The 26,153-nt window shown below is 38.2% G+C and overlaps 1 protein-coding gene across 1 annotated transcript in view; it reads left to right on the top strand.

Moving 5' to 3' along the window:
• Positions 1-25,308, top strand: part of FOXK2 (forkhead box K2) — a 49,089-nt gene extending 23,781 nt beyond the window's left edge. The window contains exons 2-9 of the mRNA XM_056326481.1: positions 10,393-10,587; positions 13,385-13,532; positions 13,986-14,132; positions 17,070-17,263; positions 18,084-18,259; positions 19,240-19,536; positions 19,781-19,990; positions 23,096-25,308. Coding sequence (XP_056182456.1) covers positions 10,393-10,587; positions 13,385-13,532; positions 13,986-14,132; positions 17,070-17,263; positions 18,084-18,259; positions 19,240-19,536; positions 19,781-19,990; positions 23,096-23,292 — 1,564 coding nt within the window. The 3' untranslated portion in view covers positions 23,293-25,308. The remainder of the gene's footprint in view (positions 1-10,392; positions 10,588-13,384; positions 13,533-13,985; positions 14,133-17,069; positions 17,264-18,083; positions 18,260-19,239; positions 19,537-19,780; positions 19,991-23,095) is intronic.
• The last annotated feature ends 845 nt before the right edge of the window (positions 25,309-26,153 follow it).

Raw genomic sequence — 26,153 nt, 5'->3', positions numbered from 1 at the left:
TTGAGAACTTGGCACAGTCTTAGAAGAATAGCTCAGGAGGAGTGCTTCTTGAGGAATATTTTCCAGTAACAATGTGTGTGTTGTAGATTAAATAGTTTCATCACTTTGTGGCCTTTCAGGCTCGTTTTGGAGTCTTGATTGGTTCTTGAGTGCCCACACAAGTGATCAAGGAAAGTAGGTTTGTGTAACACAGTGGAGCAGGTCATGCGTATAGAAGTTCTAGAGAGTCTGCACCTTCACTAGAAGAGTTTTAGAAATCTGCAAATAGGCAAAAAATGGAAAAATGGTTTAAGCAGACATTCTTCAGAGTGCAGTTGGTTTTAAAAAAAAAAATATCACAGAATATAACATGAAAACTTGATTTCTGTTGAGATACTCAGCCCAGCAGTATCTGCAAAGTGAAGCAAGTATGCGAAGCCCTTGAACATCAAACATCTTTAGGTAGGTAATTGTGAAATTTAATTAATGCCCATAGCTTTTTGAGAAGAGTTTGAAAAAAGTCTGTTCTTTGACCAGACAAGGAGATTTAAGGGGGAAATTAAACACTGCTGTCTACTCAAAATTAGAGTTGGTAGGAAGCAGTTTTTGTCACTCTTCAATGGCCTGAGTTAGTCATGGATTTCTGTGTGAAATAAAGGACTGTTTTGCTCTTGGAAACGGTGTTCTGTCTTGAAAAGCCCATCTAAAATAAACTTTGCTTCCTTGATTCAGGAATAATCTTTTTTTTTGTGCAGCCTTGCTTCTGTGGGTAGCTGTTCTTTTGGTAATGATTAGGGAGTTTTGGCATGATTTTGCAATAGAATGCAAGTCTCTGATGAGGTAATAAATGAAGTATTTTGTTACTAAAGTGATGTGTGAGTCATAAGAGCTTTTTTTATGATTATGCTTGCGTCAAAACACATCATGACAGCACTTGTTCACTGTCCTTCCCCTTGCTGTTTTAATTGTAAGGAATAGTTAAAATGCCAAGTGCTATATGTTTGGCTCTAAGCAGTTCAGTTTGGTTTGCTGATAGCTTTTTATTTAGTGCTGAGTAACATTACTATCATAACTTCAGTGTTACCATATGAACTTTTGCGTCCCCATGAGCACCCTACAACTGAGGGTGAAATGCCAAGCACCTCTGTAACTAGGTAACTTGGTAATAAAGGATACTAGTGGTTTTGGTTTGTCTACTTCAGCTCAGCTGTGTTTGTAAATTTTATGCTTTATGAAAAGTTTTTGAATGGTAGTTACTGTCATGGTGAAAGTTTGAGCTTGCATTTTTGATAATAGGAAACCATTGTTAAATACAGTTATCTGGAAGGAAGAAGAAATGGTGACTGATTTTTACTTTCCTGTTGCAAGTGTTTTGTTTCTGTTTTTTAAACAGGAAACTATTGTGTTATGGAGTTATGTTTGCTCTGTTGGGACTCGCAACAGCTATTTGAAATTTGACAAAGGTAGAGGCACACAATCTTTTGGACAAATTTTAATTTGTTTTTATAGTTTAGGACGAAATTTAGGGATAGAGACCACACAACCTGACTCTGCATAAGGCTTTTGTGTACAGAGATGCTAAATACCCGAAAATGCAGTGTTTCCATAGGCGGAGTTTCTTTTGTATTCACAGGCTGGGGAGCCTCAAATTCCAGAGGCATTACATGAGCAGTTTTAATGAATTAGTGTCTGGTTTTCCTGCAGCAGATGTGACAAGCAGCTTTATAAGCTGCTTCCCATCGATCGCTGTTTTCCAGCTCTTTTGTGTCTTTCTTTTGCTTAGAGAAAAGCAACGAAGAGCTTGGTTTCTACAGTAACTGCTGCCTACATTCTTGCCTGCAGGCCAATTTCTTTCTCGGTTCCTGCAGCCTGTGCAGGGCTACTGTATTGAATTTCTTTAGGTTTTGTTTGTTTTTTGGTTTGTGTTTTTTTTTTTTTCCTTCCTTCTTGCTGGTTTAAATATATTGCCCTTTAAGAACAGAGGAGAATGCAGTGGGAATTTATGATTTTGAGATATGTATTTTTAATTAACCATAGCACGTTGCCATGACATGTAGGATAACCTAAATGTTTTTGCTGCTGATCAATACCAGTGTTTGTGTGGTTGGTATATAGAGAAAATGAGATGTCTGACTTCTAAAAGAAGAACCTTTGAAAATGTGTAATAGCACTTTCGTTAATGCTTGTTTCTGTAGCATAATAATGCAGGGGAAGGGTGAGATCAGCTTTAAGTTGTTAACAGAATCATTTACATTTGCAGCAAAATTGCTGTAGTTGAAGAACTTCCGGACAAGTCTTTTTCAGTCTCGACTCTTAAAACACCCTTACAGGAATTGTTGTGAACATAGGGTTAAAAATGTGGTGCTTCTTATGAAGTTAGCTTTCTAGGTGGGAAAGAAGAATTCAACACAGTTTCAAACAGCAGCATGTGTTTATTACTCAGATTGTGTTTGCTGCTAGTGGTTCAGGAATGTTCCTGGTGTTGTCATCAATATTCTGTTGTCATAGGATTATTTTTTGACGCAGACAGCTTGTTCCAGACCCTTCTGAAGGCAGGTTAGCACCATTCCTGTAATGAATACCAACAGCTTTACGTAGTTCTTATGCACTTGCTAAAACATGAGTGAGGAAGTATGTAACCTAGGTTTCCGGCAGTGGGGGGCATTAATTTACGGCTAGGTCCTACTTCCAGCCTGCTTAGGATTTGGTAAAAGTGTTTTGTTGGCCATCTTGAATTAACACGAGGCTACAGCAATATTTCTTGACTTCTGATGATGCGTAGATCTTTGCTTTTGAATCTTAAGATATCTGAGTTATAGACAGATCAGTGATCTTTTTCTTTAGGGTATTTTTTCATCCTGCTTTATGTCACTGTGTAGACAGTGATGGCACACCTGGAAAAGCTCAAAAATACTTGTAAAAAGCATTCCCAGTGCTCAGAATAAAAAAATCTAATTGCTGTTTTAAGAATCTGAGTGTGTTTTGTTCCTTACGGTATTAGAGGTCGAGCTTGCTATACAGCTCTCGCGTTTTCTGTTTGTGGAGGACATGCTTTGCAACTATTGATCTTCAGTCAACAGAAATCAATCGCAAAGGATACAGAGAATTAAGGGAAACACGCATGAGGTCATGATTCACTCCCCAGAGGAGAAAGCCGTCACTTTTTAAAGGGCAGATGCTTTTTGGGTAACCTCTAGAAGTGTCCTGACTAGTAATAGCCAAACATAATTCAATGTAAGTTTATGGTAAATTAGCCAAATCAGGACTCAGTTTAAACCATGGAGGCAGGAAGGAGGAAGAATCCATCTTAACAGCGTGTGTGTGTACATGCCCTTGTAGGAAGTGATGCTGTGTTCCTGCTGGGGTAGGTTCTCACATTGCTGTGCAGGGTGTGGTCAACTGCAAGCAGAAGAGCATTAAAAACTTCCTTTTAAAAAAGCTGATAGAGGAGTTGGGCTTTATGTTTCTTTACTATAAATTTTAGAAGGGATTTTGTTTTTTCCACCCCCTGTCGGTAGAGAAAAATGGATGCTCCTTTCTTCTATTGCCAACAATATAGAAAGTTTTACAAATACAATATTAAAGATAAAACTTGTGATAGCAGCACAAGGTTATACCTCATGTAGATGAACAAGCACATGTTTAAAAAATTGTACATTGAGAAAGTTCTCGCTGTTTTGGACAATAAGAAAATAATTATAATCTGATTAGTATTATAATATACTGGATCACCCTTTTCCAGTATATCCATTATAAGATTTCCTGTACTAGCATTTTTCTTCATTACATTTCTAAATGTAACTAGCATTACATTTCATAATGTAAGTTTTCTACAGCAGCACTTTTTAATGTAATCCTAGAAAACTTAGAAAAAAGACTTTGTAAAACAAATTTTGTGTTTAAAGAGTTAAGGAAGTGTTTTCCACAGAAAAGTGTGTAATTTTTTTCCCTAATAACCTATGCTTTATTAGTAATAATTTACTGCTGGCAGTTTCCAGGTGGCTATTTAATATTGTGACTGTTTGGATGGATTTATATATCTACCTTCATTACTAGTTTTGAAACCCAGATTTTTAACTGTTGGGTACTTTAAGATTATCTTGACATTTTGAATCTGCTTTGAAGCAATTCAGTTCAGTTTGTCTTTTTAATAAGTTTTGGGTTTGTTGATTCTGTTTAGGTCTAAAGGTGATGATTCTTTTGTGGAAGTGGACTGCAATATTGACTTCCAGTTCAATTAAACACAGCCCAAAGTCGTAAAAATAAATTCTGGATGTGAATAATTCGGTATGCCTGTTCTTGGTGTTGAACAATCAGAAACCTTTTGGGGTAAGATTCAGAAGATGAGGAAGCTAAGTTTCTTTTGGAAAAGGGTAGGCTGAATGAAATGACCACTTTCTCCTTGGTATGGGAATTGTTGCTTTTCTCCAAGTTAACAGAAGTTACTTCTTTCAGGTACCTCCAAGACATGGAGTAGCATCTTTTCTTACAGGTTTTGTGTGTAACAGTTTGATCTGTGTGAGGAGCCAAGGTCAGCTCTTTCTTTAGAGATGCATCTTTTTCTCAGGACATCAAGGCAAAATACACAGACTTCACAAAGACTGAAATTGTATGTAGTTTTACTTCAGCCTTTAGAGCTTTTTTACCTCCGTGGCATTTCTAGTTGTTTTTGTAAAGTCTGTATTTAAGTCTTGCTTATTTAAAAAAACGATTTAAAACCAATAGCTAAATATAGTTTAATTTGCAATTAATTTCCTAATAAACCATGATGATGGAATCAATAATTAATGAAGCAGCAAATGGAGAAAAGATGAAATTGTGGTGCTTGTTCTTTCATACTGAAATTTACCCGTTAGCAGGAGGTCATACAAATTTTAATTTCCAAGTACTGTGTTCCTATGGACGCTTAATTACCACCCAGCTTTGATTTGCTGGTCTTAGATTTAATTTACAGATGTTATGTAGAACGGCACAGAGGAAGCAGTACCCTTGTGTGGCTTTCGCACCTTGTGGCCTTGGGGTCAGTGCTGTTACTTGTCAGTGGGCCTGCTGCAGGTCGCAGGTAATGCCGGATTGGGGCTGGGGAGTGGTTAATATGCTGGAGGGCAGTGCTGTCATCTGGAGGGATGCTGGTAAGCTGGAGGAATGGACTGGCAGGAATCTTCTGAAGTTTCTGAAAAGTAAAATCCTGCATCTGGGGTAGGTAAAGGCTGGGAATGACTGACTGGAGAGCAGCTCTGCAGAGGCTGGGGGGCCTGGGGGGGAGGAGGCTGTTTAAGCAGTGTATCCTTGTGGTGGTGGAAGCTGGCCTTGTACTGGGTGGTAACAGTGTCTGGTTTTGGGCACCCAGTACAAAGAAAACTGATGACAAACTGGAGAGGTGAGGGGAGGGTTGCTGAGATGCTTAGGGAACTGGCATGTGTGGTGTATGAGGAGAGGCTAAAGGACTTCAGTGTATTTTTTTTTTTTTTTTAATTTTTATTTTTTCCCCTGCCTAAATGATGGTTGTAAAAAAGATGGAGCCGGGCTGTGCTGTGAGGCTCACAGTTTGAGGACAAGCAGCTGTAGCCAAGTTGCAACTAAGAAATTATACCTGGACAAATGAGAAAGCCCCTTCACTGTTAGTGTGGCTAATTACAGGAATGAATTGGCTGCTCAACTGTATCCTTAGAAGGCTCCAAAATTTGATTAGACAAGGCCCTGAGCAACCTTGTCTGACTTGGAAGTTGCCCTGCTTTGAGCAGGAGATTGGGCTAGGGACCTTAGGAGGTCCCTCCCAAATTCAGTTTCTCTGTGGTTCTAGCTGAAGGATGTAAACCAACAATTTTTCCTTGACTTTTAAAACAGAATTGAATCAAAAGTGGGCTTAGAAATGTGCACTATAGTACCTTACTGGTGACTTAATCTTCAAATGTGCATGTCTTCTTACCAGAAGTATAAATAAATTGGCTGTGAGGAGCATTTTTACTGGAGTGATGGGAAAAGACCAACTGGAAGGTGAGTCATAAGTAGATGGGTAAGAGGAATTAGAAAAGGAGTTAGTTTCCAGTCTCCCTTCCATGGAAGGGAGGCTGTATCTAGAAGTACAGTTATTGCCATGGGTTTTGTTAGTCTACTGATGAAATTGGGGAGGAGAAGGAAGCCTGCTGTACTGTTGGAGAAAATCTGAGTTGAAAAAAAAAAGTCTATTTAGTGGTACAGGTGTTATTAATTGTTATTAATTATCTCAGTTTCACTTTGAGGTGAGTTACACTGTTGCCCATGCTTGCCTTTAAAGTATTTGAAGTCTGAAATTGGCAAAAGCAATCTCCCAGATCCTGTCTGGGTTCTTTTAAGGTAAAAAGTTGAAGCTTTTCTTGGTTCTCAGTAAATCGACAAGAGTTTGAAAACTGTCACTCAGATCTTTTAGATCTGTTTAAAATACAGGGGGATCCTTTACATTAACTGGTGTTCAGTGTTGTAGTCAATGTGAAAGAATTGAACTATACAGTTGTAACTACCATGACTTACGGGGTTATTAGTGCCGAACCCCTGTAATCCATTTGAATGTAAAATGTGGAGGTGCTGATAAAAGAACAGTAGGATGGCAACTTCTGTCCAATTTTGGTCCTGGTTCTTAAAGAGAGTTAAACCAGAATAATTCAAAGGGTACTGAGGCACTGAGTGTTATAGCAGGGTTTATGTACAGGGAGGAAATTGGATTCCTACTTCTATGTTTTGGCTCCCCAGATGGAGGCAGGATGGATTTCCTCAGTTTCAATCAGATGGTATTTCAATATAGGCAGAATTACAAGTGTATAATTAGCTTTTCCCTGCAGTACAGACAGAACCACTGAGGGGAGGTGAGAAAATATTAGAAATACAGATGTGGCAAAACTAGACTTTGCACATTTTCCCACAAGACACTTATCTGGCACCCTACAAAATTGCTAAATGCTTTAGTGGTAGTGCCTAGATCAGCATGTCTCCATTTTGCTGGGAGCTGTAAAGATAGTAAGGGTTTTCTAGGGAATAGTTTAAAATAATTTGATGCTGCCTGTGTTTTCCAGTAGTCAACCCAGAATGAACTTTTTTAAAAAAGAATAATTAGGATCATGAGTTGCATTTTCGTTGACACCTGTGCTGCAGTTTCCTAGATTGCATGCTGTCCTCCTTTGTGACGCTCTGTAGAAAGCACAAAGCAAGTACCTATCATAATCAATAAATGTACAAAATTATTTGTGTGGATACTGTGAATAGTTGTTTGAAATACATAAAATACAAGGCTGGCCTGTCAGCCTAATAGTGCTATTTGTTTTCATCACTTAAGACACCTAACACACTTTTCATAATATAGCAGTTTAAACATAGACGTTTTGTAAACATTTGTTTTTAGGAATCTGTTGGATCAATCTTGGTTGCTCAGTTTTATTTCCTACTTCAAATGGCATTCTTCAAAACGAAGAATGTAGTTGAGTAGTTGACACCTTGCAAAACTTTTTTCTCCCCCTGCCCCCCCCCCCTTTTTTTTTTAAAGTGGGTTGTGTAGATTAGTTTCTTCTATAGCAACCATCCCGTGGTAGCACATCATGAAACTATTGTAAACACTTTAAACAGTGAGTAAAATCAAATTCAGCTTGCTGTAGACTAAATGTTTGATCAGGTCTCTCCCTGTGGGTGTGCTGTGGTTTTTTAGTTCATTGTATAACTAAAGAATATGCCAAAACCAACTTGATTCTGATCAAATTAGAACATGTTCCTTCCTTTGATTTTGGGAGTACATCTAATACATTTGCGTTAATGCAATTTATTCAGAAAAATCTGTTGGTTAGGATATTCTTTATTCTACTTTTGGCAGAATTCCAGCTATTAAAAAGCCAACTCTGTTTACAAATATGAATCAATTGACAGATGTGGTCTTTTGATAATATTCAGGTGTTTGCATGTTCTAACCAGATAGTGATTTGTAAGTATTTTGTGTCTTCCTTAGTAATGACATCCTTTCAAGCCCTGCATGTGAAATGTAAACTGTAACAGTAACACATTTAGGTTTTAATACAGTTCCCGACTATAAGTTCCAAGTTTGGTGCAATTATAAACTATACAGTACCATTGACTAGTCAGAGCTCCTGGTTTTGGGGGTGGTGTGTGTGGGGTTCCCCCCCACCCCCAACGAGAGCACCATGTCTCTGCTATAATACAAAATCTGCACTTTAGTCTTACCTGTGTAAGCTGCCCTTACCTTTTTTTGCGAAAGGTGCCCACAGGAGAGAGAATGCATTTAGGTAACGCAGTAATGTAGAAGGGAGATGTCTTAACATGCATACTCACGTGGAGGATTGGAGGACTTTTCGAGTATGTGTTTCCATATTTCTGGCACTTGTGTCTAAGTCATGAAGATCTACCTCCTTCCTGTCCTGACCCCACCCCAGCACCGCAGTACTCTGGTTGCTTATTGTTATTATTATTAGTATGTACTGGGTTTTTTTACTAAGCAATAAGAAATCTAACCAGTGAACGAGCATCTAAAGTTGTGTCCAGTTGTTCCCATGTTTTTCTGAAAGCATTAAGTTAAATTTGCAGGTATGGAATAGCCTCATAAAATATGTAAAACAGGTGACTAAAATTTAAACCTGTCTGTATGTCGAACAGATCTTATTGTTCACTTTCTCACAGGGATTTTATTTAGTCTTCAGCAAAAAGGGTGCCTTTGGCTACCCTCTTTGCACACACCTGAGTAGTGTTGTCATTATTGCTGATTAACTGAAATGTTTAGAAACAGCTGAGACCTCTCTCAGTTGTCACTAAAACAATGTAAGCAAGATAGTTTTTACTGGAAGAAGCAAAGTGACTTGTTACTGAAGATGTATTCAAAACAAAACACACACACAACACTTCCCATCCCCGCCCCCCAAAAATGCACTAAACGCAGAAATTGGTCCATTTAACTTCCTTGCTGAAGTGCATGTGCAGTTTTTTGGCATAGATTCTGTTCCTAATTTAGTACATTGAGCATGTTTCAGAAATAGGTCGTCTGTTAAATTCGGACATGGTCCATACTGAGAAGTAACACTGAGAGGAAAGGAAGGTCATTGTCAATTCTTTCTCTTTTTTCCTGATCCTTGAGCGTGTATTGTAGGAAAAAAGAACCGCTGCAGTGCATGTGGCAAGAGACATCGTGAAAATCAAATGCTGCCTTTGTTCTGTAAACACCCTCAGATTAATTTCGAGAAATAAAAACCAAAACACATGAGAGTTAGTGTTTTTAAGTCTACTCCGCAGCTGAATGTTCCTTCCAATTCTTACATCACTTTTATGTTTAATATATTTTTCCGAGAAATGATCACTTTTGTTTACAGTCTGTATCTTGCATTCATAGCTACATTTTTTTAGGCCTGTTCCATCATGCTGCTGTTTCCTTTCTTTATAAACTTGATCTACCTAGAATCGTTTAAACAAACAAACAAACATTTTCTAAGTTTTTTTTCTGGGAATTCTGTTGTTGGAAAGTCCTTTTCATCATGTGGAAGTGGTGTGTAAATACAATTGTTGGTTTAGTGCTGAGAGTAGTCTTAACAGCTTAAGAACAAGGAGGTAGTAAAGTTATTAGAACTGTATTTTTATAGATGCTTTTGTTGAGACAAAATTAAGTTTCTTGTTTGCTCAATCTGTTTATTTACTGAGAAGTTAGAAACAGCCTGTTCTCTTTAATTGGGTATAGAAAGGGAAATACTCAAAGGTGCATTAATTCTGTTTTATTTTCTAAATAATTGCATATTGTTTATTTATCATTACTCTGTAACTTTGGGCTTGCGATCTTTGGTCATATGCGAAAACGGACAATTATTGCAATTGGCTCTTAAAATTCTGCTCTGAAAATGTAGTGCTACAACAGCCATATATTCTGTAAGTGATCGGAATTAGGATTGATACGTGTTTAATTCAATAAGCATTTTAAGAGAAAAGAAACCAAATCTGTTAGACCAGTCTGTGAAACTGGGTAGACCTCAAAGTGGCCAATATTTATGCTCCCGATTAATTTTAATGTCATGGACCTGCTTGTTCAATTGCCAGTGCTGTTCTTTGGCATCATAATATAATAGCCTTTTGTCTTCAAAATAATACTTCTTTTAGGGGCAGTTACAGGATCAGGATGAACCTCAAGAAATATAGAGACAACTCGTCAACTGCCCTTGTTGCAAAGAATTGAGTTTGCCTCAGTTTCTTTCCAAATTTTAAAATTGCTTACCTGGGGACCTTTTTCTGGTCACGTTGATCTTTTTGTATGATCTGTAAAATGAAGATGGTTACGGGTGATTACGTAAGATACCATACCTTTTCATTTTTAAATAAAGTTGAGTGATGTGCGAATTATGCAGAAAATACTACATTCTGTAAACAAGTGGCTCACCTATTTGCTTTTTTGGTTTTCAGCTGTACTTTCAGGTTTCCCAGCACAAACATCAAGATAACATTCACAGCTCTGTCCAATGAAAAGAGAGAAAAACAGGAGGCCCCGGAGTCCCCAGTGAAGCCTGTGCAACCCCAGATCTCTCCCTTAACAATAAACATTCCAGACAACATGGCTCACCTGATCAGCCCTCTCCCCTCTCCCACAGGAACCATCAGGTATTTAAACCCTGCAGATTGCATATAGGGCAATGTGTGGTTACAGACTTGAAACAGCTTTTTAATTCCTTTTAAGTATTTTGCTTTTGTGGTAAAAGCTTAGTTGAAGCTCAGCATTGCCTGCCTTGGAGAAAACCACCATTCTGCTAAGACCGTTGCATCAACAGGCTTTAATATTAAAATGTAATACGTTAAATGTGTAAGTTTGCTCAGGAGCCTGGCATTCTTAGAACAGCAAAGGAGCATATCTTCTTGCATTCCAGGTGATATAGATTACTTTTTACTCTTGCATGCTTACGGCAACACTTTAAATGAGATAAATTTTAAATTATGCCATGTTAAACATTCTGATTAGTTGCTATCCTCTTGAAGTCTATCATCAGGAAAAAAATGTTCTTTGATTATCATTAGTGTGGAAAATGGACTGATCTCTTACTCCAGAAGATTTGTTATTGATTAGTCATTGCTGGAGGTAAACAGACACTGTACTTAAAATACAGTATAAGATGTGGAGTTTAGTATAGGGAAGTCTCCTGCACAGGAGATTAATCTGGGTTTTTTACTTGCTGTGCTGCTTAATTTGGTAATCGTAGCCATTGTCCAACTTGCTATTAGGGACCAAACTCAATTAAACATGAATGACCTGTCCTCACAAACTGGTAAAATGAGTTTTGATGCATTTTTTTAAATTCATAGGAAGTTCATGAGCAAAAATTTCATTTAAAGGCACTGAAAGTTGTGTTTCAAAGTCACATACATGCTTTTGAAAGTTGTTTTTTTTTCTTCCCTGCTCACTTACTGTGTCTTCACTTGAGTGAAGGACTGTTAATGCTTGGTGTTTTAAAATATAGATCTTGTTAATGAAATTTGAATGTAAGGATAATTGACTTCTTTCATGCTTGCCAAGATCTTGATCTCAATATTGTAATGTCTAATGAGATCTATGTAAGTGGTAGAAGTAAGGAGAAAAGACATCTAAACTTGACTGTATACAGGTTTGCTTTCTCATTAAAATTCAGAGAAAACATATCTTACTCAAGAAATGACAGAGCAGCTCACAGATATTTCAGATAATATCATATATATTGCTGCAGTCTTTACCTTACTATGAATTTCTGGTTTTCTTCCAGGCTTTCATGCACCTGTTGAGTGTAGTTTATTACAAAGAAACCCAAAACAAAACAACAAAAAACATCAGTTTTGAGTCTATTTTGAGAGCAAAGCTTGACAGTTTCTCTTCAAATCATCCTGTTTTTTAGAAGACTTGTAAACTTGCTTTGATTATACCATATGTGTCGCTTTGTCAATATATGCTAAAGTGAGCACAGTAGAGGGATGTTGTCAGTTGATATGTGAAAACATAGAACAGCAGTGACCTATATTTAAAAAAATAAATTAGTTACATGTTTTGGCTCTAATCAAGGAGTCTTCCATACAACACTTAAAAAATCCAGTCTTCCTTGTGTAGTATGTCACTAGTAGCAAATTGTTGGTGAATTTCTAGTGATGTGAAACTTGAAGAATATTTTTTTTAATATGTATTGCCCAACCTACAGTGCCCTCTTTTTTTCTGTACATAAAAAGGGAGGTAGCAAAAACCTTGAGAGGCCAGGCAGAAAAATAAAACTTAACAGAGGTAAATTTGCTAAGGCTTTATTGTATAAGTCTGAATAACGTTCTCTATCTTTATTTGTTACTTGATATTTTGAACCATAGATTCAAGTTAGGTTAAAGATTGTCTTTGGAGATAAGGCTGGTTCTGGGGGCACAGCAGGCTTCCTCGTCCTAATTTTTAGTTAACTGCTTTGGAATTTCTGAGGATTGTGTTGGAATCAGTTGCGTCATGGATTGCTGAGAAGTATGCATCCTTGTAGAGAACTGCCAAAATATTTTTTTGGGGAAGGGGACAGACATCACCTACTGACTGTCTCTTTCCTGTTGGCTAAATGGAGATCGTAGAAGAAAAGTGGCTTTGTGCAGCTGTGGTTCCTGTGGACTGTGCAAGGCAGAGGGACAACCATTAGAAAGAAGTTAACGGTGGAATTATATACAATTTTATCTGTGTTTTTCTGAGATGGAAAGCAAAATGGGAGGTATCAAGAGGCACTTCTTTTGTTTGTCTGGTGCTGTCTTTTGCTTTTTAACAGTGTATCTGCTCTGTTGGCCTGACACTGCTTTAAATTAGATGAGTCAGTGCTGATGCATCCCATTTGTATGTGTTTATGATTTTTATACATACATATGTGTGCATATGTATGTGCACACACCTGTAAACGCGTAAAATCATGTTGGGTTAGACTTAAATTAGAATCAAAACTTTTTTCCCCCTCACTGCTCACTGTATTTTCCTCAAATGTGCAGTAATACTGCACAGGAGAGATGATCTTTTTCAAGCAGACTGAATACAAGCATATGGCACAGATTTCATGCAAGATGTGTTTCTTGTTTCAAATGAGTGTCTTAAAATTTGTGGTTGCTTATGTAGTTAAAATGGACTTTTCTGTTGGCAAATCTTACACAAATACAATACAACCTAATAAATCGGTTAATTCCTTTTCCTTTGAGGAGGAAAGCCTGAGCTTCATTTGACAGGTTTCTTCCTGCAGTGATTTTAATTCCCATGGATGAGTTAGAAAGGCTTGGAAGATGGGGTTTATAATGGAATACTGACAGACCCTTAACTGTACTCTAGAAGCTCTGCTAGTGGGCTTTTCTGCAATAAGAGCTTTTTGATTATACGTAATGTGGTGATATACTGTATAACAAAATAGTAGGATCTTCTTTTTATGCTCTACAGTGCTGCAAATTCCTGCCCATCTAGCCCCCGTGGTGCAGGCTCTTCAGGGTACAAAATGAGTCGTGTAATACCATCTGACCTACATTTAATGGCTGACAATTCACAGTCAGAAAATGACAAGGAAGCATCGGGTGGAGATAGCCCAAAGGTAAACATTGTTTGAAATCAATCCCATACATCTGAAGTGAAGACTTCGGAAATTTTGTTGGCTAAAGCGTATGCACGAAGTCGTAATTTAACGTTACAGACTTTAAAAACAATCTGTAGGTTTTTGTGATTAGATGTGAGATTTATTTATTTCTCTTCTCTTTGGGGGTGGGTGTGTATATATTTTCAGTTATATATCTGTTTATAGGCTGTTGAAATTTGTTTACTGTTGTATGTTTCTCTGTTTTTTTAATGTTATCTTAAAATCTGCTAATCGTAAGAGCAGAATTGTCTTACTTTCTTTTCTGCCTCAAGATTTTGGTTATCCAAAAGTGCCTTAAATCAAGTTCATTCTGTTCTGTAAGTTTTCATTAGGAAGGGCTGTGTGTATCTTTAAAGTTTATTGATGCATGCTTCTCTTTTTTTTTTTATTTATTTTTTTCCCCTTTTACAGGACGACTCTAAGCCACCTTACTCCTATGCACAGTTAATAGTACAAGCAATTACAATGGCACCTGATAAGCAGCTTACACTAAATGGAATTTATACGCACATAACTAAAAATTACCCGTACTACAGGACAGCAGACAAGGGCTGGCAGGTAAATTTGATTTCTGGAATATTTTCTTTAGTTGTGAGTAATACTGGCAGCTGTAAATGGTCATAAGAAGTCAATTGGTGAGCCTAACAGCCCTTCATAAATAGAATTTGTCAAATGAGTGTGTTGTCTTTATCTGACAAGTTGTCCAACAGAGTAGGCCATTTACATTATTCTGTATTGGAAACATTGCTTTATTTGTGGAATGGTATTCTCTAAACTTCTAGGAGGGATACAAACAGACGCTTGGGGAAGAAAAATACAGTTGACACTGTGGATTTAAAAATACATATGCTATCTAGGAATGTGGTTGTGTTCTGTAATTTATAATTGTGTAAACATCCATATTGTTATCTTGAGATAAAATAGCATATTAAACGTTACAAGTTCAGTTTTATTTGAGAACAGTGATCTTGACCATGCAATACAGTGAAGGAACAAGTGTGTTTTCTGTTACCTTGCACTATTATGTGCCCCTTTTTTTATTTGTGCAGCATAGTCGATTTGTGAACTTAATCAAATCTGTATGGAGTTAGACCAAACCCTTCAATCCCGTAGAATTAATGCCTTCTTTTCATTTTTAAAGAGACCAACCTCAGCATTTTCCAGGATGACTAACTGAGTATGAATCAGTCTGGCATAGCCTTTCCAGATAGGCGTAAAGGTTCAGTGCCTTTGCTGCTGTTTTTAGTTTCAGCAAAGGACAGAAGAGCACAATTAGCAGGACCGGCCAGTTTGCCCGTATAACATTCAGACTGCACTGTCGATCATAGAGTATCAATTTCACTGTGTTGCTGCTTAGTACAGTCATGATCTGCAACAGAGGCATGCTCTGAAGTTATTTTCAGGGAAGTAAAATTTGGGGAGACTGGGGGAGGGGAAAAGTGAAGAAGTGATTAACTCCACTTGCTGTACAAGTAGAAGACTAAAGAATACATGCCTGCTCAGTAAAGGAATAGATTTAAAAATATTAATCAGATACTTATTTGTCGTAGGGCTTGTATGAAAGTTTAATCACTCTTAGAGGAATTCCAGGGTTAGTGGGGAATATAACTGTTCCTAGCTTTTTGCTAATGGTTTGGCTAGTAAAGGACTTAGCTGTTGTTGTGGCTAGGAATCTTTTGTTTCCCTTTCACACATAAGCAATGCAGAATCCTGGCTGCAGTTGTACTATCAGATCTGTTTCAGCAACAAGATTCTGTTTATAAAATGTTGGTGTGCTTATTGCTTCCTGTTTTGGAATACCTTGAATATCTGTGTGTATAATGCTTATTTATGTAAGTGTCGTGGAACCAAACCTGCATACATTGTAATGCATGGTTAAAGAATTCTGCTTTAGAACAGTGTATTTATTTAGATGTATGGTACTGCCTATAAACCAAAGCGATAGACACAGCAGACATAGTATGTTCTGCAATAAATAATTAGCACCTATTTGTAAAAACAATTGGAAAAGCTGAAAATCAGATGCTGTTCAGCCAGTAGTCCCAGCTTGCACTGCTGTAACACTGACAGGGCTACCTCCTGTATGATTAGCTCTGATAGCTTTGATCCATCAGGTGTTAGATTACAGTTAGGCTGACTTATGCGATAGATATTCTGAATAATGTTTGAGGCTATATATGCACATACTATTCAAAACGTAGAGTACATACACCTGTGTAGTATCCATATCCTTCACCTTAATAAATAGTATTGAGGTATTGTATAACCTTGATTTTATAAAAGTCTCATTTTGCTGAACACTTGAAGACTCCTCTTTGTGAACTTACTTTAGCAGGTACTTTTGGATCTACTCTTTTATTCTAGCATATGGAGAAATAAATACAATTTATAAACATGTTCTTGGCACTTCCTAGTTCTGTTTCAATTTTTGGCAGGGAAGACCATTTTTTGTTTCATCAGCTTGCATTTAAGAAACTATACATGGTTATCATTGCTTTAAGTTTTCCAAACTTGCCATCAGGGTCATGAACTCAGACATTTCAGCAAGATTTGCATTTGATTTTGAAGGTTTTTAAGATTTTTTTGTTAACGTAAAGCTTTTTCTCAATTTCCCCTCTCTTCCCCCCTCAGGTATTTCAGTATGTATGCTTATTGTTATTTTCATCTTCTTCAGTGATACTACTTAGAGAGATTTTGAGTTTATCTATCTTAAAAAAGAGGAACAAAAAATTAAATCATGTGTGTGCAAAGCCAGGCATAGATATACTCACTTCATGGTGTTAGCTGTTTTCCACATCTCTGTGATTGAAGAGGTGCATGTGTTACGGCAAAATGAGGATAAAGTGCAAAGTAGAGTGCAATAATGAAGATCTCGCTGAAGAGCTGTTTCAGGACCTACTGCCATTTGTTGTTTTTCTAGACACACTAAATCCTTGGCTCCTCTGTTGAGACAGACTGGACTGTGGGTGAACTCCCAACAATCTAGCTGCATTTGGAACTTCTGTAATTTAACCTTTTCTTTCTGTATTGTGGAACAGTAGTAGGTTTATCATGTAAGATCAGAATCAGTATATGCTGTATTTTACTGGCCCTCCTCTTAGAGTGAACTGGCAGTTTCTTTGATACCTGGGGGAAGGGTGGTGTATGAAGACTGGTTGATTGGTGTTTTTTTTTTATAAAAACACTGCATTATGCATAAGTATTTGTAGTGTTCTTACAATTTGTTGCAATCACCATGTTTGTCGTTAGAGAATTGAATGGGATTCCTGTTACCGCCACATTAGCATACTATCTTTTTAATTGTTGGGGAAGATTTTAAAAATGCAAGAGTCCTTTCAGGTTTATGGCACTGCCTTTGCAGTGCTCTGAGTTCTGTTGAATTAAGGAATTAAAAGAGCTGAACCCCGAGTCTCCTATAGTACGAACTGCTGCAGTAGGCCACGTTCTGACTTGGAAAAGTTATATGAATTCTACATATTTTTTTATGTTCCATAGAATTCAATACGTCACAATCTCTCTCTGAATCGTTATTTCATCAAAGTACCACGTTCCCAGGAAGAACCAGGCAAAGGCTCATTCTGGAGGATAGACCCTGCTTCTGAAAGCAAATTAATAGAGCAGGCTTTTAGGAAAAGGCGGCCTAGGGGAGTACCTTGCTTTAGAACCCCTCTGGGACCACTCTCTTCTAGGTAAGGAAAAACAGATGAACAAAAAGACTATGGCTGTTGTTTAATCTTCAGGCTGATACAGACTTGATAGCTTTGGATACAGTCACGAGTTTAGTAATTTAATTTCATCCAGACACAGTATTTGAATTCTGTATGATTTACTAGGAAGCTGCCCCATACACTAGGCTTGTTTTTATTGCTTGTTTGTAGTGTTAAAGAACTGATTCGGTTTGCGTAACTATCGGATTGTTAATGTAAGCAAGCCTTGCTGTACCTTTGGGATTTTTTTACAGAATTATAAGTTTAATTTCTAACTGCCATCTACTGCGTTTTAAAAACTGTTTGCAAAGAAAATTATGAAATACCAGCTACCGTTTTATTGAACTTAGAGATGACATGTATTTAGTTCGATAATGTTCAAGCAGAATTCATGATGGGGAAATAAATGGGTTTAAATTACTCCCTCTGTAAAGTTACGGCCTTTCTGCTGGTGCAGATCTTTTATTACTTGCCCTGTAGACTTGAGATTTGCTCATCATCCTTCTCCACCAGAAGAAACGTTCATGTTTCACAAGACTGTTTAGAGAGTCTCCCTAAGAAGGCACCCAGCCACTTCCTCTCCATTAACTATACCTGAAGTTTGCTTTTAAATTCTGTCCCTGTTTAACAGAAGCTTTATTAAAGATCATCAGAACTGCTGTGGGTTGTAACTGTGCTTGACAGAAGGCAGAGGTGCCCTCCTGTGGGCACCGTGTGTTACGGTCTCTTTAGAGGAAGGTCACTGTCTTGCACAGTTCAGAAGTTAAAACACATCAGCTGCTGCTTTCATTTTTAAATGCAGAAGTGCCCCAGCTTCTCCTAATCACTCTGGAGTGTTGTCTGCGCACTCCAGTGGAGTCCAGACCCCCGAGAGTCTGTCCAGGGAAGGATCTCCAGTCCCAATGGAACCTGAGCCTAGTGCTATCCAGCCAAAACTAGCGGTAATACAAGAAGCGCGATTTGCACAGAGTGCCCCAGGTGAGGAATCCTGAAATAAGCGTTTGGGGGTTGGAGGCGGGAAAGGGCTAATATATAAATATTACAAAGGCTGCACGTGTACCCAGAAGTATTTAACCTCCTAACATTTAGAGCAAGTGCTGTTCCAGCACCCTTGATCACTTTGTTACTAAGCAGAGATTGTGCTTCTGTCCTGTATAGGACCCTACTGTCTTGTAACAGTTGTCATTTCCTTTCAAAATGTATTCTTTCTGGTTCAGAAAAAACACCCAAAGCCTTTAGGTTACATGGGTTACAGAAATTAGCGAATGTCTTGTATGCATCTGTGGGACGTCATCCTTTCAAAGGTAGGGATAAAAAACATTGAAAGGATAAAAAGAGAAAGAACAAATTTTGAGTGATAAGAAACTGCCTATTTAAAGAACCAAACACCACCAAACCCCCATAAAGCATGATGGGATAAGGATGGATTTGTTTAATTACCTTAGTTTGTATACTTTTGCCATCCATTTTCCTGGTGATACTCTGGTACTCCCGAAGTGCCAGTGGCCGTTACGTGGCGAAGGCAAACACAGCCCCAAGCAGAGGCACCAGGCTTTCCCCAGCCTAGAAAGCTGAGTTTTGCCAGGGCAGACACACTGCACACAACACCCGAGTTACACACAAGTTACTGTCTATGCGAAAGAGTGTTACTAAATGAGTATTAAACACAGCTTTGGCACTATAGCTGCATTTGGGGAGGGGGGGGGGCGGGGGGGGGGGGCGCTTTTGCCCAGGTGGTGTACAGGTCTTATGGAGCTAATGCAGCAGTTACCTGGAATGTGTGGCTTGGAACAGCCATGTGTCATAGTCTTCATTGTCTGGTTTTATCTTTTGGATCATTCAGGCATTAGTGAAGGAGGTTGTTAATCCTCTGAGGCTTTAGTTTAACTTTAAAAGAATGACTGGCCTAAAAGAAATAATTAAAATTGGCAGCCTAATTTTTATCTCTTTTTTGGTAGGATCACCTCTATCTAGCCAACCAGTTTTAATTACTGTACAACGGCAGCTACCACAAACTATTAAACCCGTCACCTACACTGTTGCAACTCCTGTGACAACATCGACATCCCAGCAGCCTGTAGTTCAGACAGTTCACGTTGTCCACCAGATACCAGCTGTGTCTGTCACAAATGTGACTGGATTAGCACCAGCAAACACTTACACTGTAGCTGGACAGGCAGTAGTCACGCAAGCCGCGATGGTAACCCAGCCCAAGGTAGAACCTCAAGAGAATGGAGACCACAAGGAAGTAAAAGGTGAGAACCTGTGGGATTAGTTGTTTTGCTAGCTCTTTGTACAGAAGAATTATTATTTGAAACTTCTTTCCAATGAATGCTTGAAATGTTTGGCTAAAACTGAAGATTTTGCACTGTAATTTCTCAGAGATGTTGGAGCTAGTAATGAAATGGTGTGCTTTTTCAGTGTGGGTTGATTGCGTAAAAACAAACGGTTCTTCAGCCTTTTCTTGTTTGTAACAATGTTTTATCTTCTGTTTTTCAGTTAAAGTGGAGCCTATACCTGCTATTAGTCATGCTACAATAGGAGCTGCTAGTCGTATCATTCAGACATCTCAGACCACACCCTTACAGACAGTTACTATAGTGCAACAGGCACCTCTAGGTCAACACCAGCTACCAATAAAAACTGTAACACAGAACGGAACGCACATAGTACCCATCACCACTGCGATACAAGGGCAGGGCAATGCTGGTAGGTATTGTGTCAGGAGGTTCTGTTGCTTTGTAACTGTTAAAACATTAATGTGACCAGTGCTGCATTTTTGTATTCTGTTCTCCTGTCTTTCGTATTTATACTGAAAATGTAAGTTCCACAAAAAAAAAATAAATTAGAATTATAGCCTTGTAAGGGATTGTTCCTTCCCGGTTGGTAAGAACCAGTGTTTCTCTTCATTGATGATTACCTGAACAGCTATTTATTCTCTTTGTGGTCATTATAGGGATGTACTTAGTGGTGACAGCCCATTCTCCCTCCTCATTAAACCCAGGATATAAACGAGTTTAAAAAGAAGTTCCTGTAAAACCAGTGCCATTAAAATAGTAACTGCTCCCCAGATGATTTGTCAAGAACCAACCAAGAGGAAAACAAGACAGAACTTGCTTGTGGGTTGGCTTTTTGAACTGTTACTTTTCTGTTTTTATTGAACCTGTACTAAAAATGACAAAAATTCTGTAAGATTTTGAGAGTCATCTTGTCTGGATATCATCTTGCCCCTCCCAGGCTCAGCAGTCTGAGTGGGTAGCAGTACTTCTTTGTAATTTTTATATTTTCACGCTTGTTCACAGAATGTTCCGTTTTGGTTTGCTTTGCAGGTGTGCATACAGCATGTTGCAACAGTTTCACTTTGAGATGTTAGCTTTTTTGTCATAAAATATGTTTACAGAAATAGGTTTAGGCTATCTTATATCAATTTATTACCTGTATTTCCACTCTGAAGTCTTTCTAATGGAGTAAATTATCTGCTATTTCCTTTTTACTCTTCTTCCGTCACTGACATTTATAGGTCAGTGTTCTGTCTGCTTCCACTTCATTTCCAGCTTAAGTAAAGCAAGAGCAATCACTGTCAGACCTTGTATGCATTTCTTTTGTCAGAAGGGATGTATGAATTCAGCTGAGAGTCATATGAAATAGACTGAAAAGTTATTTTTAAGTAAGGCATAATTCTTTTTCTCTTTTTTCTGGACTCTGAAAACTCAGCTGATCCGAACATGTTTTCCTCGGTAGGGAAGCCCGATGGCCGCTAGGAGTGTTTAAGAAACGTGGCTGAACACAGGAGTAGAACTGTGATGCTTCTTACTGTTTCGCTGGGTGTGACAGGGCTGTGCTTGCAGTGATGGGTGTTTTCACTCTGAGATTCCGGGGCTGAAACACCTCCTGAGATGTTCAAAATGTGAACAGCAAGTGAGGTGTATTCCATGTCCTGCTCTCTCTGTTGCAGTAACTCCTAAACCAGCAAGAAACCAGGTAGTTCTCAGGCAAAGCACCTCAAGGGGGAAGTAGGCCTGCAGAAATAATTTGTTTGTATGTGTCTGCAGATGTCTGTGTTCACGTGCATACATCTGTATTTACGCACACATTTGTATGTGTGTTTGTCTTTGGAGAAGGAAGATTTGTGCAGCCTGGAAGCTAAGAAATCCAGAGCAGCTGCTGTTCTTCTGACATTTTCTATTTGTAGTAAGATAAGAAGGTGCTTTCAGATCTTACTCTTAGCAAGACAGTTTGGTAGTGCTTTTTACTACCCATCAGTCTAACTGAAAGCTGTGAAGTCCAAAATAAATTCAGGTCTCTTATTGCAGCATAAAATTAAGTAACTAGATACTTTTTACTTTGACTTTCAGCGTAGGTTTCAAACATTGTTCTTTTGTGTATTTCATGCTTCCACGTATCAGCTGTGGCTGCAGCCAGCAATTCTCTTTCTACTAGAGACACCCTGGAGTGAGTAATGCAGTGATAGTCGTAATGCAAGCTTGAAGATGAGGGATAAACTTCATAGTTTTATTTAAGCAACAATAAATTTGCAGTAAAGCATTTTATTCAGAAGTAACTATGGCATCTGTTCAGAAATAGCGCAAGGAATAGCTTTTCTAATAGAAGCTGAATACTGTTAAGATAAAAGAACAAATTATTTTACAGTTGCAGTGAAGCTTTTTGCATCAGGTAAATATTTTCGGAAGTGTTTGTTCTACCAATAAATACTAAGTACAGCACAGTTTAGTTACGTGCAGAGGTGATATTCCAGGTATTCTTTAGGATAGCTTACTAAGAACAAATATAACAACTTTAGCAGATTAGAATTCCTTATGGATTTCCTGTTTCGGCTCCGCTGGCGGGCAGTGCTGTACTAAGGTCAGCAAAGCAGTGGTGCTGGAGAGGGGGAGCTTGTGTGTAAAAAGAGCAGGTGGTTTGATAACATTTAGACGAATTTTCATGAAGTGCAAAGAACAAGTAAATCTATAGCATTTTACATTATTTGTAAAGGCATTTGACTAGTCAGTTTAATAAAGTCAGGGTCAGTATGAGAAACAGACTGCTAACAAATAGAAGGAACCTTCTGGTATCTCAGAAGGTCTAAGGACTATACTCGCACGTTAATGATGCCTTGTACTATCTCCATGGAATGAGAAGGATTGAAATCTTTTATAGGATGCTTGAACTATATACATTTCTGTTGATCTAATTCTGTTGTGTACTTGACTCTTAATCAAATGCGTCGTTTCTTAATATTACTACTTGTTAAAGCGCTGCCTTTTCCTTACACTGTGGGTAAATGCCTCGCTATCTGTTGAAGAGGATTTGCTGTTGAGTAGTGTGCATCTCATGGCTGCGTGAATTGCAGTAGCTTTTCTTAAATACGGCTGCAGATGAACACAACAACACGACCTGGTGGTGGTCTCCTTCCAGGCCGAGTAACGCACTCAGCAGCGATCCACAGACGTGGCCAGAACCTACTCAAAGGGGATTTTGAATTCACTTCCTAGTCTGTAAGAAATTACTGTCTAGATTGGCTTTCAGACATTTAATCCTTCTCTGTCTTCAGCTCCTCATTGACAAAATGGAGATAATTCCCCATTCTCCCACCTTTGGCCACATCTGCATGAATGTTGAGTGATGTGAGAGGATGTCCTTCAGGTTTGTACAAAGATCAAACAGTTGGACCTGAGTCCCAGCTGGGACTGCTAATACCCCACATAGCGCTAATAGAGAAATTCACCATTTTAATGAAAATGCAAGTTTGCTTTCAGTATCATCGGTTTTGCCGAGGATTAGCGTGCTGAAGTTCGTGTTCTCTCTTTACAGCTGCTGCGAGTCCTTTGCATATGTTAGCAACCCATGCGTCCGCATCGGCATCTCTTCCAACAAAGCGCCAGAACGGAGACCAGTCGGAACAGCAGGAACTCAAACGTATCAAAACAGAAGATGGAGAGAGCATAGTCATAGCTGTTAACGTGGACACCCCATCTGTGGCAGTGAGTGATAAAGGCAGCCAGAACTAGAAACTTAGGGGAGTGTTTTGTTTTTTTTTTTTTAAAAAAAAAAACAACAAACTCCATGGTGCCAAAAGGAGACACTTAAATATAACATCTAAAATGTTGGAACATGTTCTCACGCAGTGGGGAAAGGGGCCCTGTGATCAGACTTCAACTTTCAGCACTGAAAAAAAACCCAACACAGGTGGCCTTAAAACTTGGTAATTTAAAGTCAAACTGCAAAACATCTTGTTCCAGAGGCTGTGACCCCCGCTCCTCCCTGCCCCCTACCAAACTGTGTACACTGAGAAATACAGTGTTGGGGAGGGCTGCAGCTTTAAAAAAAATCTTTATCAGATTATTTTAAGGACTGAGTATCTCAGTGTAACGGCAGCATGATAAGCGCTTAGTGTGAACTGGTTTCAAACGATTGTATATTCCTTAAAGGGAACAGAGGCAAGGAGCCATTTCCTACATCTTGGCAGCTAGCCTTTCATAACGACCTACCCAATGCAGTTGTTGGTAGATATGCAGTATTTTGTTGTTCACATGTGGAATTAGAAATTTTTGAGGTGTATTTTCATTTCTTTGCAAAATAATGGGGTCTTTGACATTTCAAATCACTCCATTTCTACTCCGGAAACTTTGGAATCACACAATACTTTTCATGTGAAATTTTGTTTGGTAAAAAACTGAATGTAGGGTTTTTTTAACCAATGGAATGATTTACTTTTGTCTGTCCTGTTAAAGTTCAGATAAAGCTACTTTATTACATCTGCAAATTTTCATATTTTAGCAGTTGCCTGATAAATTTAATCAAATTTTATTACCATGTGTAGTGATCAAATGCTTCTTTGGGCTTGCATGTAACTGATTAGAAATTACAATGTAAATGAGCCGTTAACTGACGTAAAGAACTGCTATGAATTTGACCAGAGCTGCACTTACCTGTTTCTCTTTCTGCTACCTTTTGCTGTTTGTTATTTTGTGTTGACTTTGACTGTCCCTGGCATATTTTTCCAGTCTAAAGTAAAACAAGAGTCTCGCTTAATATTGTGTATGTTTAAGATAACAGACTGTTCTTCATTTAGAAAGATGAAATTCTTTATCACAAGTCCTTTTAAAAAGAGTAAAATTATCTTGTCAGAGGTATATTCAATATTTTTAAGCTTAAGCACCCATCAGTAGAAATTAATCTGACCAGTTTCTCCATAACACTTTTGATGTCATACACTGACCTTTTGGGGTCTCCATTAAGAGTAGCTGTTGTGGTTTTCTAACAGTGGCTACCGTATTATTATAATAATTTTTTTTTAAGTGTGTGTTCTGCAGTTGAACATTTTAAAATGTATCGGTAATTTCTCACTTTAATTGTGGTAATAGATTCCACTTTACATTTCAAAATTAAATTTAAACGTAAGGCTGCTGTTCAGTCTTTAATTCACATAACGTCTTACTTCCTCATGCAGTAAGGTGAGTGAAAGCTAGATAGTTGGCTTAATTTGAATCTGATTTTTGTCATTTTCTGTAATAATGATGCATTATTTATATTTCCTTTCCCACTACGAAAGGAAAACTGTATTTTCATGATGGACTGAACAGTTTGGAGTGGTTTATTTAGGCAGCTTTTGGGAACTATTTACCTAAAGACCAAATATGAGAAATCTGTACAAGTTTTGTGTTCATCCACAAAATGGAACTGTTACAATGTCTCTGCAGATAATACATATTAAAAAACTATGAAAAAAAAACTCTACACAAGCTGAATTTATAACAGGCATTTAAAAAAAAGCATAACCTGAAAAGAAACCTTTCTGTAAAATTGCAACATTTTCTTTAGAGGTTTTAAAAATAAAAAAAGTAAAGTTTTAACATACTTTTTTTAAGAAAAAAATCCAGTACTAGTAATTTAATTTGGTGTTGAATGAATTTACTAGAATGTGGTTTATTTTCAGAAGTGAGAATCTGTTCACAACTAGGGCTAGGTGAATAATAGTGTATAAGATTTTTTTAAATAAAATTAAATTTTATTCAGCAAATTAACTAAGTTGAAATTACTCAACAAGTGTGTTTGAAATATTTATGTATAATCTGGGGTGATTAATCCAGTTTATGTCAGCAGTGCCACAGGAAGCGGCATCGGCCCAGACAAGCCGAGGTGATCAGCGCTGTCGCTAACGGCAGGCGGCCCGCGGTAGCCTCTGGGCACGGGTGTTCTACGCTTGCTGGTGCCGGTGAGTTGGCACAAGGATGCATCTTCGTTCAGCTGGAGAAACCCTTCGAAAAAGCTGTGCGACGTGAGGAAACTGCTTACGCTCTTACGCAAAAATCACACGTGCTTATCCATGCTTTGGTGGTGCTGGAGGAGGCTCCTACGGGATCATCTCCAGGGCTTTTGGCTCTGGTCTTTGGTGTCAGGCCTTACGGAGTGGAGTCGTCGGGTTGTTGAAACTGAACCGATCCCTGGTTTGTGTGTTTGTGCCTCCCACGGGTAATAGGTGACGGCGGCCGCGTGATGGCAACGGGCAACACTCCGCCTTTGCTTGCACAGTTGTTACAGCAGAGCTTTGTTTTAAAATGGTTTTTATGATTACTTACATCCAAAAGTGGAACTTGATGTTTCAGCAGTCTGTTTGGATCTGTGTTTTGTATCTTGGTTTAATTTCCCCCAAAAGGTAAATGTTGAGTGGTTGGTAGTTATTAACACAGGTTGGCTTGTGACTTTTTATATAGTTGTGGTTTTATCTATATGTGTGTGTGTGTGAGACAAATACCAGAACACACGTTTTTTTCTCTCTCTCATTTACACCAACTCGTGTGCTGCTTTCTACTAACCTGATTGACCCCTTTCTATACACGACTACACAGTTAAGACCTTCTTACTAAGA

This window comes from Falco biarmicus, chromosome 1 (genome assembly GCF_023638135.1).
Source record: "Falco biarmicus isolate bFalBia1 chromosome 1, bFalBia1.pri, whole genome shotgun sequence".
NCBI lineage: Eukaryota > Metazoa > Chordata > Aves > Falconiformes > Falconidae > Falco > Falco biarmicus.
This window is presented reverse-complemented; position numbering and strand designations above follow the sequence as displayed.